Source organism: Trichosurus vulpecula, chromosome 1 (genome assembly GCF_011100635.1).
Source record: "Trichosurus vulpecula isolate mTriVul1 chromosome 1, mTriVul1.pri, whole genome shotgun sequence".
NCBI lineage: Eukaryota > Metazoa > Chordata > Mammalia > Diprotodontia > Phalangeridae > Trichosurus > Trichosurus vulpecula.
The window spans coordinates 32,370,940-32,389,365 of NC_050573.1; the positions used below are offsets into that span (position 1 = coordinate 32,370,940).

The window sequence follows — 18,426 nt, forward strand, 5'->3', positions numbered from 1 at the left end:
GCTTAATGCTAGCACCTTCCATCTTTTGATTATCTCCAATTTATCCTGTATATATCATGTTTTTACATAGTTATTTGCATATTGTCTTCCTCCTTGGACTGTGAACTCATTAGGAGATAATAGTTAAACCAACAGGAGCTGATAAAGTTATCAAGAAAGAGAGGAAAGGGAAGAGAAAGGAAAGGGGAAAGAGAAAGGGAAAGGCAAAAGGAAAGGGAAAAGAAAAAGGAAGGAAAAGTCATCAATTATTTATTGAGCCCTCTGGGTGACCAATATTCTGTTTTATACTCCTAGTACCTGACTCTAAGAAGGGGTCCCTGTCCTGGAAGATCTCATAGGGCCTTTTCTGGGGGAAAACATTGATAGTTTGTGGGTTGGATGGTTAGAATTTGTGGAATCATGTTGTCATAACCTTAAGGGATCAGGAATATTTGGGGCCATTTTCTAACTTTCTTGGCTCATGCCATGACCTGGTAAACCTGGAAAACCCAAGCATGGTACCCCAGGGCACACTGCATCAGAGTCTCCTGAGGAAACTCTGGAAAAACTCCAGAGTCTCTTGAGAGGACAAAGTTATTAGAGGAAAATTTTATTAAGGGGAAGACAATTAAAATGAAATCATGGAATTAGCAATCATTATTCCAAATGATGTATATAAATTCCCAGAGTTTATTATAATCCCAAGTATGATGGTACCATTAGTCAAGACACTTCATATGTACTATCTTGACTTCTTTGTGCTAAAAGGGGAGCATAGTATTGATAGTGTTGATCTCTCTTTCTCTCCATCTCTTTTCCCTCTCTCTCTCTCTCTCTCTCTCTCTCTTCTCTCTCTCTCTCTCTTCTCTCTCTCTCTCCCCTTCCTTTCTTCCTTCCCTCCCTCCCCTATCCTCTCTTAGGAGCCAAGGCCAGGGAAGGTCTCACCCAAGGCATTGAAGGCTGGCAGCAAATCAAATTCTTGGCACCGATTAAGAAGTTTGGATTTCAGGGTGAAGCTGAGCACTCGTGGGTTCTTCCATTTTGTGACCTCAAACTCTATTTCAAACTGCTCCTTCAGCTGACAGATTTCAAACTGCTTCTGAATTTCCTTGATGATAATGGACCTGTTGGCAATTTGATCACCGTAGTTTTGGAAGCAGCTAAGGAAGACAACCAAGTCGACATCGGAGCCTCTTGGGTACAGGCTCCAGCCAGGGTCACAGATGTTTGTGCCCTTGCCAATGGATCCACCCTAACGGGAAAGAAAAGTGGTAGATTGTCTTTCCTCATGATTCAGAGTTGAAAGGCATCCTAACTTTACTTCCTGTGTGACCTCAGGCAAGTCCCTTAGTATGTCTAGACCTCATTAAATCATTAAAGGGTAGGTTCCTTTTAAGATCAGAATTCTAAAACTGACCTGTGACCTTAGAGGTCCCCAGTCTAACCCATACCTGCACAAGAATCCCATTCTAAAATATATCTGACAAATTGTCAGATATGGCCTAATGGTCCAAACATGGCTTGACCAAGAAAAATCCTGGAGGGACTATCCTTGGCCTGGTTATGGACACTGGGCATGCCTCCGTGTGGCTTAAAGTCCCATTAGCTTCCTTGGCACCCCATGCAATTCTGGGTTGGTTCTCCAGCCACCACTTACAGGGCACCATCTTCTGCGTAAAGAATCCTCCCAACTGGTAGTGTCTTCCTTCCCAAACTCCCTGTCATTTTGTTACTTTGTATATATAGATATATGTACATTTATTAACTTTTTATTTATGCCATACATTTTTTAATATATACTTGTCTCTCCAATTAGAATATAAGTTCCTTTTGAGTAGAGATTATTCCGTTTTTGTCTATACCACCCAGAGCCTCATATAGTAGGTACATAATAAATACTTGTTGATTAATTTTTAAAATGCAAATTAAAACAATTCTGTGCAGTTGCTGTGCAAGCCTCTGAGGATACAGATACAAAAAAATGAATCTCTATTTTCTTTTTTTTATTAAGTTAATTTATTTATTTTTAGTTTTTAACATTCACTTCCATAAGTTTTAAATTTTCTCCTCCTCCCTCCCCCCTGCACAAGAGTGCATGCAATCCAATATAGGCTCTACATATACATTCCTATTAAACATATTTTCACATTAGTCATGTTGTATAGAAGAATTAGAACCAATGGGAGTAACCATGAAAAAGAAAAACATAAAATAAAACAAAACCAAAAAAAAAATAGTCTGCTTCACTCTGCATTCAGACTCCATATTTCTTTTTCTGGATGTGGATGGCATTTTCCATTATGAGCCTTTTGGAATTGTTTTAGGTCCTTGCATTGCTGAGAAGAGCTAAGTCTATCAAAGTCAGTCATCACACACTGTGACTGTTACTGGGTACAATGTGTTCTCCGGGTTCTGCTCACTTCACTCAGTATCAGTTCATATAAGTCTTTCCAGGTTTCTCTGAAGTCTGCCTGTTCATCATTTCTTATAGCACAATAGTATTCCATCACAATGAATCCCTGTTTTCAAGAAGCTGACATTTTAATAGAAGAGACGAATAATACATATATGCATACACACACGTAAAACATATAATATAATATATAATAATATAAAGAGAATAAATACAAAAGAACTAAATGCAGAAGAGTTTAGTAAAGAAAGCAATAGTAAATAGGGAGGAATTGGGAAAGGCTCTATGAAGACAGTATAGCTTGACCTATGCTATGAAAGAAGAGAGGTATTCTCTGTGGTAGAGTTAAGAAGGGAAAGCATTTCAGGCATGAGGGATCACCCAATGCAAAGACACAGAGTTAGGAGATAGTGTCATATGTAAGACACAGAGTCAAAGATAAGTTTGGATGGATTGCAGAGTATGGGAGTGGACATGATGTATGATGAAATTGGCAAAATAGTTTGGGGACAGGTTGTGAAAAGCTTTAAAAGCCAGACAGGAGTTTAGGGGTAATAGGGAGCCAATGGAGTTTATTGGGTAGGGAAGTGACATAGTCAGATCTCTGCCTGAGATAAATCACTTTGAAAGCTCTGTGTAAGAGCTCTGCATAAGGGGAGACACTTGAGACAGGGAGATCAATTTGAAGACCACTGCAGTAATCTAGGTGAGAGGTGATAAAGACCTGAATTATAGTGGTGGCTGTATAAATAGAGATAAGGAATTAATTGTAGGAGATGTCTCATAGGTAGAAATGATAATACTTGGCAATCTGTTGGTTGGATATATGTAGTGAGTGAAAGTAAGGAGTACAGGAATATGTTGAAGTTATAAATCTAGAAGAAGGAAGAATGGTGGATAGAAAATTTCAACAGAAGTAAGGGAGTTTGAAAGAAGAGTCAGCTTGAGGAATAGGGTATTGAGTTATCTTTTTATATATGTTGAATTTGATAGGTTCCTAGGACATTCAGATTGAAATGTCCAAGAGCAAAGCAATAATTAGACTGGAGCTCAGGGAAGAGATTGAGATTAGGCATAAAAATCTGGGTATTTATGTAGTTGTGATAATTACACATAGGAACTGATGAGATCACTGAGAAAGTATAGAGAAGAGAAGAGTGCCCAAGACCAAGCTTTGGGGAACACCCAAAGTTAGGGGACATGATATGGAAGATGAACCAGGAAAAAGCCTGAAAAGGAGTAGTTGGACAGGTATATGAGAGAAGAACAAATATAGCTGTGTCATGAAAAGTTATAGAGAAAAGAGTGTCCAGGGGAAGGTAGTCAACATTCCAATGCAGCAGGTAGCTAAAGCAAGATGAGGGCTGAGAAAAGACTATCGTATTTGTCAATTAAGAGGTCACCAGTCACTTTGGCAAGAGCAGTTTTAATTAAGTGATTAGGTCAGAAGCCAGACAAAAAAGGGTTGAGAAATGAGGGAGAGGAGAGGATATAGAGGCAGTGTGTGTCAAAATTTTTTCATGGAGTTTGGCTGATGGAGGAGATTTGTACACAATATAAAAGCAGTAGGGAAGGAGATACTTGATAATGAGAAGTTGAAGATGAGAGAGAGAGAGAGAGAGAATACAAGTCATTCCCCAATTGATAAATGGTCAAAGGATATGAGCAGGAAATTTTCAGATGAAGAAATTAAAGCTATGTATAGACATGAATCACTGTTGCTTGGGGAGATGTAAATTAAAACAACTCTCAGATGCCACCTCACACTTATTAGATTGGCTATTATGACAGAGGAGGAAGATGATAAATGCTGAAGATGTGGGAAAATTGGAACACTAATGCATTGTTGGTGGAGTTGTGAACTGATCCAAACAGTCTGCAAAGTGATTTGAAGCTATGCCCAAAGGGCTATACACTGTGAATTCCATTTGATCCAGCACTACTGCTACTGTGTCTGTCTCCCAAAGACATCATAAAAAGGGGGAAAGGACCTATATGTACAGGAATATTTTTAGCAGCTCTCTTTGTAGTGGCAAAGAATGGGAAATTGAGGGGATGCCCATCAATTGGCCGATGGCTGAGCAAATTGTGATGTGTGAATGTAAGGGAATACTATTGCGCTGTAGGAAATGATGAGCAGGTAGATTTCAGAGAAGCCCTGGGAAGACTTACATGAACTGATGCTGAGTAAATGAGCAGAACATTGTACACAGTAGGAACAACACTGTGCAATGATCAACTGTGGTAGAGGATTCCAAAAGACTCATGATGGACAGTGCTGAGCACATCCAGAGAAAGAACTATAGAGTCTGAATGCAAATAGAAGTATACTATTTTCACTAATTTTTTGCTCTTTCTTTCTCGTGGTTTTTCCCTTTTGTTCTGATTCTTCTTTCACAATGTGACTAATATGGAATTATGTTTAACATATTTGTACATGTATAACCTATATCAGATTGCTTTCTATGTTGGAGAAGGAGAAGGGAAGGGAGGGAAGGAGAAAAATTTGGAACTCAAAATCTTACAAAAATGAATGTTGAAAACTATCTTTACATGTAATTGAAAAAATACTATTAAGTGAAAATTTTTTTAAAAGAGTGGGACTAGGAGAATAATTCTCACCTTCACAACTTTCTTAACATTTATGGTTGAATTTTTGAAGCATTTTTCTGTCAGGAACTTAAAGACGATGTCCACAGCTTCTCCAATCTGATCCAGGGATTCTTGTTTAGGTTGGAGAAAATCATGGATGAACTTATCAAGCTTATGGCCTCGAGTTACATAAAGAGATGCTGGCTGGGGAAGAGACAGATAAAGCACATGAATTAAGTAACCCAGTATGTTGTCTAATAATCCCCATGCCCTAAAACAATCAGGCCCTCCAAAGGAATAGTTTCTGTCCTTAGGGAGCTTACAATCTCATGGAGGAAACATAATTAATGAATACATACAGACACCAATAATGGAAAGCAAAAATTCTATGCAATGTCATGACCTATCTCTCTTCTCTAAGTATCAGATAATCTTAGGAAGGAAAAACTGAAGAATTGTAAAAGGATTTTATAAGTGTTTGTGGGGTTAGGGGTTAGGCTGGCCAGTCAGGGAAGATTTGTTAGAGAAAGCCTTAATTTTAAGGAAACCTTAATTAAATTAATTATCTCCTCCTATCTCCAAAATATAAGCCCTCTGGGGGGCTTTTGTATTTATATTTCTAGCACCTAGGACAGTTCCCAGCATATGATAGATTAATAAATGCCTGTTGATAGATAAATCCCTACTATGTGCTGGACAATGTGCCGAGCATTGGGTGTATGAGGTATAAGAAGTTGTCTCTCCAACCCATAACATACTTGCAAAAGACAACTTTAAAAATAGCTTTTGCCTTCAAAACCCCCAAACCAGCCTTCACTTTACATTGAGCTAGAGGAAACATGAGGTATATAAATAAGTAGATAGATAGATGGATAGATAGATAGATAAATGAATGAATAGAAAATATAAAGAAAACAGAGACAAATGATTCTTTCCTTTGGGGGTGGCAGCATTCACCATCCAAGCCAAGTTTTGAAACAGACTGCTAAGAATGTGGATTGGCATGGGTGATAAGTCATAAACTGGAAAGAGCAATCCATCTGCAGGAAAGGGGGAAAAGATTTCTGGGACAAAAGCACGATTGGATTGACCGAAGATGTTAAGGTTCAGTGTTTTGAAGCAGTCAGGAGGGCAAAGGTTAGGGGCAGCAGAGGAAGTCTGAGACAGGACCAAGCATAAAATGGAACATTAGGGAGATGTGATAGAGACAAGGAGCAGGAGGCTCATGTCTATGTCCTATGATGGAAGTCAGTAATCTGTCATGAAGGGTTATTGCTGTGAACAAATATTAAGACATATTTAGAATCTCTCTCTCTCTCTCTCTCTCTCTCTCTCTCTCTCTCTCTCTCTCTCTCATACTCTTGCTCTCACTCTCTCTCTCACCAGTACATCCCAGGGCATCCAAGATGAAGTATTCTGCTTCATAAAATAGGGGGAAGATATCCAGATTTTTGCTTCTTCGGCCAGCTGTTCCCAGGGCTTGGGATCACTTCCACTGACATTACTAGTTGGGTCTGCTGGATCTAGGATGATTGGCCTAAAAATTCATGCAAAAGAATCAGGGATGAACTTTCTCAGGGGAAAATATGATCCTTGGAAGCATGCTAGGATTGGGGTAGACAAAGGAAGGTCCTTGGCTAGGATTCAGAAGACCTGGTCTCTAGTGCGGCTCTATCTGTCGGACATTGGACCACACATCCTCTCTGGGTTTCAGTTTCCCCAAATGGAAAAACCATTATTAGGATAAAATAAAGCATTCCAGTACCTTTGCCAAGAAAATCCCAAATGGGGTCACAAAGAGTTAGACATGACTGAAATGACTGAAAAAAACAGGCAGGCAGTAAGAAAGAGTACCATCTCTGGAGTCAGAAAGTCTAGGTTCAAATTCCATCTCTGACACTATCTGTGTAATCTTGGACAAATGACTTAACCTGCTTGTGTCTCGGTTTCTTTATCTGTAAAATTAGCAGGTTGGACTAGAAGACTTCTGAGGTTCTTCCCAACCCTAGGTCTATGATCCTATGTATAAATGCAATGTTGTCTTTTTTCTTTCTTTCCACTACTTCTCTCCCCTTTCCCTGTAGCCCAAATGGAAAATTATCAGGAATCCAGAAACCTGGATTCTAGCTCTGGATCTGTCATGCTATCTGACTTTAGAGAAGTCATTTCCCCTTCTTCCAATTCAGTTTACTTCCCTCTAAAATGAGGAGGCTATATCAACTGATTTCTAAGAGGCATCATAGTATAATAGAAATGAGTGCTCTAATCGGAGTCAAGAGAGATCTGGGTTCTAACACTGTCTCTGACACTAATAGTGTGACCTTGGGCAATTCATTTAAACTCCCCAAGCCTCAGTTTCCTCATCTCTAAAATGGCCTAATAGTTACACACAATTTGCTTGTATATAGCAATTTATAGTTTGCAAAGTGTTTTCCAAACACTATTTCTTTGGAGCCTTACAACAACCCTATGTGGTAGGTACCATTGTCTCCATTTTGCAGATGAAGAAATACGTTGAGAGAGGTTAGAATGTAGGTGTCTTCTGACTCTAAATCCACATTCCAGTTACTACCAGATACAGTCCTCTCTGCTACCTGTGATCTAGGTATTTCCTTCAAATCAGGACTGCACTTTGAGTATTAACTAAGGTAATGTATGCCAAGCCTTTTGTAGGTCTCAAGGTGCCATATAACTATTAGCATCATTATTTTTCTAATATTGAACCAGATCTGCATTCCTGGTGTAAATCCTGCCCGATCATAGTTTCATCATTGTTTTCTAAGGCTTCTTCTGAAATTCTGAGGTTCTGATTTTGATTTGTTCCTGAGATAACTAGTCTCCTGATTCTAGATGAGGTCATGGAAAGTACTCAATGGATTAGGACTTTTTTTCATGCTTTTCCACAAGTCAAGGGAAAGATGGTGAAGACATTGGCACCTTTCTTTTTGGAGCTGGGACTGCAAGTAATTCCTGACGGTCTCATCCTCAAAGTTGTAATTGACTGTCCAGTAGACACAGAGCTTGTGGTAGTTTATAATCAGCTCCAGGACTGTTAGGATGCCTTCAGCTGTGTTGAAATCATCTGCTCCACTCCCCTCCTCCCAGGCATAGACTGTTAGCAGCTCCAGAGCATATTGTAGGGGAAAGGAGTCTTTTTTCAGTCTCTTTTGGCACTGCAGAAAGAAAATGGGAAGACAATCAGCGAGGAGGTAGAGAGCCCTACCTTACCCACTAAGCCCTATGGCAGACCACATCACCCAGGGCTGTCACTGGGAGAGTGTGTTCCCTTGCTGAAGGTGAATGCAAGATAACACTTCCAGAACAGTGGAGAGGCCACACTTCTAGACCTGGCTCTGCAACCAGCTGTTCACTTTGGCGGGGGAAGGGGGGCAGACTCTCAGGGACTTCATTTCCTCCAATTACAGACAAGGGCGCTGGTCCCGAGAAGGAGATCCTGACCTTTTCTAGGTTGATTTCTCCGAGCTCTGGTACCAAAGAGAAATGACAATGTTGGTTTTATCTGTGGGGTTGTTAGTGAGGCTTTTGTGTAAGGATAAACTCGGACTAGAGTAAAATGGTGGCATCATAAAGCCACTCACATCTGCACCAGACTCCTTGGACATCACACCTGACAAAGCGACACCAAGCTCTCGCAGTGCCTCCAGATACCACCTCTCTTTCCTCCTTGAAATTACATGCGTTTGCTTGTCTATAAATCTGCTATCTCCCTAGTGGACTGCAAGCTCCTGAGAGCTGGAATGGTTGTTGTTGCCGTCTTTGTTTCCCTCGTGCCTAGCTTTGTGCCTGACACCTAGTACCTACTTAAGAAAATGCTGCTGGGTGGTGCAGTGGATAGAGCATGGAGCCAAGAGTAAGAAACACCTGACTTCAGATATGGTCTCAGGTATTTATTAGCTGTGTGAGCCTGGGCAATCTCTCTCAACCTCAGTTTCTTCATTTGTAAAATGAGGATAACAATAGTACCTCCCTACGAGGGGTGTTGTGAAGATGAAATGAATAGATGCATGTAAAGTGTTTTGCAAACTGTAGCTATATAAATGCTAGCTATCAAGATTATTAGTTGAGTTGAACTGAATAGATTTTAATTTCTTGGAGACTTTTAATGTGGAGGGGGGAGCCCGTTACCATTCTGGATGGATCTAATTATTAGGAAAGTTTCCCTTCCTTCAGTCTTAATTATCCTTTCTACAACCCAACCCAATCCAACCCAACCCATGGCTCTCAGCACTGTCCTCTGGGGGCCAGAAGAACTGGCTAACTTTCTCTAAATGATAGGTCTAAAAATAGCAACCATTCCCATATACTTCTTCCTCTCCTCTTACAGTATGAACTTGAGACCCCTTACTATACAAGTTGCTCTGAAGTCAAAGCAATAAAAGCATTTATTAAGTGCCTACTGTATACCAGATACTGTGCTCAGGCCATGGGAATACAAGGAATGGCTTTTTCATGACTTTTCTAAAATATAGCCCCTAGAACACTCCATGTATGATCTAATCATGGCAGAGTGCAGCTGACTGTCACCCCCTTATTCCAGGACAATATGCTTCTATTCATGCAGACTCCAATCCAATTCCATTTATTGATTGCCCTCTGTTGGCCCATATTGAACTTCAGTTGACTAAAACCCTATTCAAAACAGTAAGATCCAAGTAAATCTTGTTACTATTTGAGCCATACTGGACATTTGGATAGGACTTGCAGATACCTGTTATCTCACCATCAGATTTTTATCTCAAGAATTAAACACCGTAATGTAACTGTTCTCAACTCTGGTTACAAGGAATCACAAGCAGATTCACTTGAGCTTTAAAAACCATCAGGGTCCAGGATGAATAGTACCTGCTGATACCAGTGTTTCACCAGGAGTATTAGGTTCTTCAGTTTTCGGGGGCGATGGTTGAAAAAACTCCCTTGTAGTTCTGTAAAGCAGACTGGCGATTCACGAGCAGATTTCCCTGGATTTATCCATTTCCGGTAAGTCTCGGGGCTTGGTTTATACTTTGAAACTGATGTTCGAGTGTGACAGCCACTTGGTTCAACTGGATAGGAGAGAAATTCATGGAAAACTCAGGCTACTCCACCAAAACAAGCCTCTAGCAGAAAAAGCCCCCAGAGGCTCTGTCTTCTCTCCAGCATTTAAAGGCCTTCGAAAACCAATGGAAAGACAAGGAGATGGGAGATGGCAAGCTGAATTTGGGGAACAGCTAGTGGTACCAATTAGAGTGTACAGTGTGTAAAGGAGAATAATGTGAAATAAGCAATGAGAAGCCAGCTAGGTAGCACAGCAGATTGAGCTTTGAACCTGAAATCAGGAAGATCAGAGCTGAAATCCAGCCTTACTCATTTACTTGTTGACTCTGAGCAAATCACTTAACCTTTGTTTGTCACAATTTCTTCATCTGTAAAATGGGGATAAAAATAGCACCTTCCTTCCTGGCATATTGTAAGGATAGAATCAGATATTTGCAAGGCTCTTTGCAAACCTTAAAGTGTTCTATAAATGCTTTGTCTGGTTGTTTCAGTTGTATCCAACTATTCCTGACCCCATTTGGTTTTTTCTTGGCAAAGACAATGCAGTGGTTTACCATTTCCTTCACTAGCTCATTTTACAGATGAGGAAACTGAGGCAAACAGGATGAAGGGACTTGTCCAGGGTCATCCAGCTAGTAAGTGTTTGTCAGATTTGAACTCAGGAAGATGAATCTTCCGGACCCCAGGTGTGGTGCTCTCTGCACTATGCACCACATATCTGCCCTTAATCCTGCTAATCCTGCTTCAGCTATTTTAATTCCCTCTATTTATTCCCTTCTCTGATGGGCTGGCTACATTGTTCAAATGCCAAATGTATGCTTGCCTAAAAGACTGTTTTATGAAGAACACACATGGGGCTAGTGTTCACAAATGTGGTCAGAAGAAATGATACGAGGACACTCCCAAAGTCTCTCTGAAGAACTTTGGGATTGATTTTGAGACATGGGAGGTGCTGATAAATGACCGCTCAGCCTGAAGGTGCTGTGCTCTACAAGCAAAGCCAAACGGAAGTAGCTCAAGAGAAACATGAGATGCACAAATTTAGAGAATCCATCCCAAATGTTCACACGACCTATTTGTGCCTGACCTGTGGTAGAGCATTCCAAGCTCATATTGGTCCGATCAGCCACAGTCAGACACCCTATAACTTGACTCTAGCATAGTGGTGTCATTTTGGTCCTCTTCAAGAATGAAGGACAACAACAAACCAGTTTAATTGCTATAATACAATTACTACATAATTTAATTACTATGCAATTAGTAATTAAAGTAGTATATTGTTGGACTTTCTGGTTTTAGCAGTTTGCTTTTTTAATAATCAGAATGAAATAGAATTGCATGCCAGGCTATGTTCTTAACCACATTTGTGGGAGTGGGATATTGGAGGTCACAGAGTTCTAGCTTGGCATTGCTTTCCACCTTATTATATCTACCCAAAATGTGAACACAAAAGCCAAGAAGAAACAAGGGTCTTTGAAGGGTCTTTTGATAAGCCCTAAACAAGGGTCTATCTAGTCTTGAAAGCTCAAATCATTAGGTGATGACAAATACCACAGGAGGATTTAGAAGTCACATTGAAGGATGGAAAGAAATCCAAGGTCTAAAAAAGGGAGATTAGCTGAGGGCCAGAGCAGTTAGGATAGAGTTAATCTATACAACAGCAAGTAGCACTTTAAGCTTACTAAGCATTTACACCTACATAAAATCACAGGCTCTCAATGTTAAAAAGGACTTCTGAGGATGACAGCTAGTTCAGTCCTGGTCAGGAAGTCCCTCTATAAAATCCAGCTTTCCAACAAAGAGTAATGAGAAACTCATCTCTCCTAAGGCAGCCCATTCTACTTTCGGATATCATCAGGAAATTCCCATTGTTTGACAACCAATCTTCATTTCTGGGTGAATCCTTTGCAATTTTGGCTCTTTCTGTTAGGTCACCAAATTTGTATTTTACCTTGAGTGACTGTATAGGATCTGATGCCTCCCTCCTCACTTCTTTTAAAATCCATGTCTGTGGAGACCTAGATATAAGCTATTGCCAACAAATGGACTGAGATTTTTTCAGAATAAAATCTAAGTTTCATCATAATGAGCCAGAGAGTGAATGATTTCTCAAGGACTGCCCCAAGGATTGGTCAGCTCATGCCCAGAGCTCTGGGTCATGAATAAATCTTGATAATATAAATGACCAAGTTTAAGCTGTGGGTTTTCAGTTTTGGAAAGGTGAACTCCATTGACTATAAATAAATTTAAATAGGCATCTGGGAGCAGTAGCTTGCTGTTTTCTCTTCCTTGGAGAATACTCCAGAGAAGTCAGAAGTCAGAAGCCTTAGGCTATGATGGGAAATGATTAGAACTCAGGGAGAAAGCTAGGAGCAGGCAGAAAGAAGGGAAATGATACATTCTGTCTATCTTTGACCAGCCCATGGACCAGGCAGATTATGGGTTAGAGAAGGGCTCTATGAAAGACTGAATTGTAGAATGCGAAGAATTTGGAAGTTAGAGGACTCGGTTTCTGCCCTTGACTACCTGTGTGACTCTGGGAAAATCCATTAACTTCTCTCAACCTCAGCTTCCTCATCTGTAGATGACCTCAGAGGCCCCTTCAGCTCCAAATCTATGGTCCTAGAGACTCAGGCAGAACAGTCAATTTGATTTTATATGAAATGAAAGCAAATGACTAGTTTCGACTAAAATCCCACCTTCTACAGGAAGGCTTAATTTTAGGGCTTTCTCTTTGTTAATTACTTCCCATTTAGTATAAATATGGCTTTTTTGTACATATTTGTTTGTTTGTTTTCTCCCCTATTTGATTGTGAGCAGGAGTCATCTTTTGCTAATCACTGTATCCTCTGTGCCTAGTATGGTGCCTGGTACATAGTAGGCACTTAGTAAATGTTTGTTGACTGACTGACTAGTTTATTTTTATTTTCTTTTGCTACTTCACCTTGAAATAGTTTAAACATTGAGTAGTTATACCTTATAAATTATTTTATATAATAAATGTAAAATTATTTTTATAGGAAATAAAAGGGGTTTTAATATTGGCTTTACAAATAGATCAATATGTGACCTTGGACAAGAATGCTACCTCTCAACTTCAGTTTCTTCATCTGTAAAATGGGGAGAACCATTCCTTACCCTCTTGGGTATCCTCCACCAAAGACCCATCTTTATTCCTTCAATGCCCCTCTTAATTACCAAAGCCAGTGCCTTATTATATCACCTGCTGACATGGCACCTCTCCAGTGTACTTACCCAAGGTACTGAAAATGGGAAGAACGTCAAAGGTAATGCATAGGTCAGACTCAGTCAGTACCATCTGGTGCTTATCCTCTAAAATCTTGACCTTCATCATCATTGCCAACAGCTTCAACTTTATCAGCTCCCCTTCAAATTCTTCTTCGTGGAAGATGACAAGCGTGCCATCAGAGCGGCCTTTGAGAACAGTGTCTCTGCCATAGGACCCACCCTATGAGGGAAGAGAAAATGTGTGGTGGGACCAGAAGTGTCCCAGCCTCTCTGTCCACTTATGAGACAGCCAGTGGGAGGAAAGAAGGACCAGCCAGCCCAGCTCTCTTTGGCTCCTCCAATACCAGAGTTTTAAAACTCTTTCCTAGAGCTCCAACTCCCTTTGATTGTCCTAGAAACAAATATTAACAGTACATGTTTCTAAAGGTTCTTAGGTTCTAGACTCTGGGGGATTTGAAGACAAACGGTCCCTGCCCCTCAAAGGGTTTATACTCTATTCAACATGTTGGGAGGTGGAAAAAAAACATTTATTAAATACTATGTACCAAGCCCTTTACAAATATCTCATTAGATCCTCTCAACAACCCTCATTTGATCAGAAACTGAGCCAGAGAGAGCTCAGGGTCACACAGCTGGTAAGTGTCTAAGACTGGATTTGAACTCAGGTCTTCCTGACTCCAGGCCCAGCACTCTATCCACTGAGCCACCTAGCTGCCCTGAGGAAGATGGGGGCTCTAAGAGATGGTGATGAGGAGGGAGTACATCCTAGGACTATATGCAGGAAGTAATAACTGCTATGCAGAATCTAGGAAACAGTTTGTTTGGAGCATAGAATGTGTGAAGGGGATCAAGGGGGAACCAATCTGGAGGAACCAGAACCTGGAGCTCACTAAATGCAAAGCTGAAGAGAAGAGGGAGCCACTGAAGATTTTTAGGGAGAGGCGTGATATGAAAAGCCATAGGTCTTAGGATCTTTTGGCAGTCTTATGAAGAACACAACACATGGAAAAGAAGAGAGATTGATTGGCAGCAGGAAGATCACATAGGAGATGATTTCAATCATCCTGGCAAGATGATGGGGGGAAAATAGGTGTTAATGCAGTTTTAGTGGGGGAAATAAAGATGGATCCAATCACTTTGCCCGAACCTTCTGAAGTAATTACTTTGAGGCAATATCATGTGTCGGGTGGGCAAGATGAAATTACCAGTACTATAAAAGTATGTGTTGAAGTGGGAGTGTTAGTCCCTTCAACCACTCAATGGAACAACCCTGTATGGCTAGTTCAAAAGTCAGATGGAACATGGAGGATGACAGTAGATTATAGACAGCTGAACAAAGTGACTCCTCCCTTGTGTGCTGCTGTTCCAGACACTGTTACTTTAATAGAGAGAATACAGAAACATGAAGGGACTTGGTATGCAGTTATTGATTTGCCAATGGGACCAGTGTGCTTTTACTTGGCAAGACTGACAGTATACATTTACATGCCTGCCTCAAGGATATCTTCATAGCCCAACTATTTGCCACAGGTTTGTAGCTGAGCATTTGGATGAATTAAAGTTACCTGGTGTACAGCTTACTCTCCACATGGATGACATCATGATACAGGGAGAAAATATAAAAGAAGTGGAAAAGAGTTTGACACTATTAATTGACCATATGAAAAGCAAAGGATAGAAAATTAACCCTGCAAAGGTTCAAGGACCAGTTAAAACTAAAATTTTGGGGGATACAGTAGAATAAAGGACTGCAAGAAATCCTCCCACAAGCTTGACAAAAATTCCAAGATTTTCCCACCCCTACTAATAAGAAAGAGGCCCAAAAGTTCACAGGGCTATTTGGTTATTGGAGACACCACATCTCACACTTGGGACAGATTTTGAAACCCTTGTATAAAGTCACCAGGAAGAAATACGAATTTGATTGGGGACTTGAACAAAGCAGAGCTTTTGAGGAAGCAAAGGCTGCTATACAATTGCCCTAGATTTATGGCCTGTGCAAAATGGGCCAGTGGAATTACAAATGACTGTGCAAGATGACTATGCAAATTGGAGTTTATGGCAAAAACAAGAAAGCCAAAGTATACCTTTAGAATTTTGGTCAAGAAAACTACCTTCATCCGGGATGCAATATACACCTTTTGAGAAGCAGCTGTTAGCTGCATATTGGACTTTGGTAGAAACTGAGCAACTGACTCTGGGCCATGAAGTGGTATTAAGGCCTGGAATTCTGATTATAACTTGGGTAGTGAGTACCCCAGCTTCCCACAGAATTGGACATGCGTAAGAAGCAAGCATAATCAAATGGAAGTGGTATATTCAGAATAGGTCAAGAACAGGCAAAAGTGGAGTTTCTGCTCTACATGAATCTGTGGTGAACTGACACTGAGGGGAATGAAAAACCCCCTTAACCTAAGCAACAGTTGGTACCATTCTTAGTGAAATGGAATAATGAATATGATGGACTAACCTAGGAACAGAAGAAACATGCTTGGTTTACTGATGGGACAGCAAAATATTTGGGACACAAGAGACATTGGAAAGCAGTAGCCTATAACCCCTATACTAGGGGAACTCTGAAAAGTTCTGGGATAGGTGGAATTAGCAGATATGCTGAACTGATGGCAGTACATCAAGCCATCAAAACAGAAAAAGGAGGACAGTGTCGCATATTTACTGACTCATGGGTGGTAGCTAATGGGTTAGCTATGTGGATGCCTATATGGAAGAATCAGAATTGGAAGATTCATGGTAAACAAGTTTGGGGTAAAGAGTTATAGAAAGATATATGGGACATGTCTCTGGTTATGAATTGGTCAGTTTTTCACGTTGATGCTCACGTGACCCTGACCACACCAGAACATGAGTACAATGCACAAACAGATCGGCTAGCAAAGATTGCTACTGAACGTATTGTCCCTACTCTGACCCCAACCGGTGACCCAGCCTTAGCAAAATGGGTCCACCAGACCACCAGCCATTTAGGGGTCCAGGCCACCCATTGATGGGCACAGGATTGAAGTATTAGTATCTCTCATGCATTGTTAAGACATTGTTAATAACAGAGGAATGTTGTATATGCCAATTGGAAAAAGAACAAACTGTTCCTAGGATAGTAAATGGAGAAATAGCAAGGGGAAAAGTTCCAGCCCAAATTTGGCAGATAGATTATATTGGCCCACTACCCCAGGATAAAGGATGTAAATATGTATGTACATGTGTTGACACCTATTCAGGTGTACTAGTGGCTTGTCCTTATAAGGATACAACTCAGAAAAACACCTGTAAAACCCTAGATATTGTAAGTCTATGCTATGGAACCCCGATGCAGATTCAAAGTGACAATGGGTCACATTTCAAGGGTAATGAAATGAAAAGATATTGTGTATTGAATAATATAGAATGGGTATATCATATTCCATATTACCCACAAGCATCTGGGCTAATTGAAAGAATGAATGGATTGTTGAAAGAACATCTAAGAAAATTAAGCTCTAATAATTGCATCGACATTGGAAGGATAATTCGTTTATCCCTTAAGAGGGAGTACACCTCTAGCCAGAATGATGACCTCAAATCTGCAGATTAGAAAACAGCAAACACATGAGATCCAAACTATTAAATTTTGGACTGTGAGGGAAGATGTCCCATCACCGTGTCCAGGAACACCTGGTTCAGCAGGGTACGATTTACATTGCATAGAGAATTTTAGGTTGAACAGGAAAGAGATAAGAAAAACCTCTACTGGGATATGTATGAGAATCCCCAAGAATCATTTTGGGTGGATATTACCTAAACCAGGATTAGCAGCTCAAGGAATACATGTATTGGTTGGAGTGATAGATTCTAACTATCAAAGAGAAATTGTTGTGACACTCCAGAATTTGGGTGAAAAACCTGTATAATTTTGCAGAAATGATAGGATAGTTCAAGTGATTATTATCCCCTGTGAAAAAATACCCTTTGTGAAAACTGACCCTCCTCCCCAGATAACTACTAGAGGAATGAAAGGGTCTGGCTCTATTGATAGAATAAAATTGGGAGCTAAGGTATGGTTAAAACGGAAGCCGGATGATGTTCCAAAGGCTGCAGAAGTCATAGCCCATGGGAAGGACAATACTGTAACAGTTGTTTATTCAGGGGAAGATAATTACTGAATCATACCTGTGACCCATTATATTTTACCATGAATAGGGCTATAATAATAGATTCCTGTACTCCAGAAGCATGGCTGATGCTGATAAATGCCACAAGCCATTCAGAGGGAATGTGATCTTGTGTGATTAACAGATGAATGTTTGTACCTGGGGGAAAAAGCCTTGAGTGCAATCCTAGTCTCTATCTAGCATGGGATCCTCCTGGTTTAGTTTCCCATTATGTTCCCTGGTACATCTGGGGAAAGGCTGAGAGGACAATCTTAGTATCTATCTAGGGTGGGATCCTCCTGGCTTAGTTTCCTTATTGTGTTCCCTTTGAAAAGAAAGATTTCCTACCTGAGTTAGGCTATGAGATCGAATCTTTGCATAATTGAAGTCTCAATCAAAATGGAGATGATTTTATTTGAAGGATAATTGTCCATACTTACCTACCCTTTTTGTTCTTTGTTTTGGTTACCTTTGTTGCTAGTTCTGTCTCCTTTAGGCTTAAGTACCCTACACTTTCAGAGGACTGACTGAATAAGCACCTAGCATTCCTGGAATTCCTGCCAGCTTGCTAAAGAACTGACCTCTTGAATGGGACTCTTGACCTCTTGGGGCAGGCACAGCTCTATGTCCAATTTCAGTGAGAAGAAGCTATGGAGAATGAGACTTTCGCCCCTTACCCCAAGATTTTGAACTCCATTCATCTGAGGGGGGGAATGATGAGATTGTTCTGTGTACTTATTTTGTATTATCCTTGTTTTATTGATATGGTATTATTGACACCAGTTTCCCATTTACCTATGTAATGTATACAAAGATCTAGGGGCCAACAAGTGAGCCATGTGGCCACACTGATGAGATGTTATGTTAAGTATTTTGCAAATTTGATGTGTTCATTTCGAGGGCATTCTATTGTACTTGGAGAAAAAAAAAGAGAAAAAGAATTTGTACCTATTTAGACACAAGTTGCCTATGTAATGGACGTGAAAGATCTTG

General features: G+C 40.3%; 1 protein-coding gene across 1 annotated transcript in view; it reads right to left on the minus strand.

The window, feature by feature from the left end:
• The window catches only part of LOC118853324, a 65,506-nt gene that overhangs the window by 17,966 nt on the left and 29,114 nt on the right, over positions 1 to 18,426 (minus strand). Inside the window, 6 exon segments of the mRNA XM_036763370.1 lie at positions 925 to 1,231; positions 5,015 to 5,188; positions 6,368 to 6,521; positions 7,922 to 8,157; positions 9,848 to 10,047; positions 13,295 to 13,508. Coding sequence (XP_036619265.1) covers positions 925 to 1,231; positions 5,015 to 5,188; positions 6,368 to 6,521; positions 7,922 to 8,157; positions 9,848 to 10,047; positions 13,295 to 13,508 — 1,285 coding nt within the window.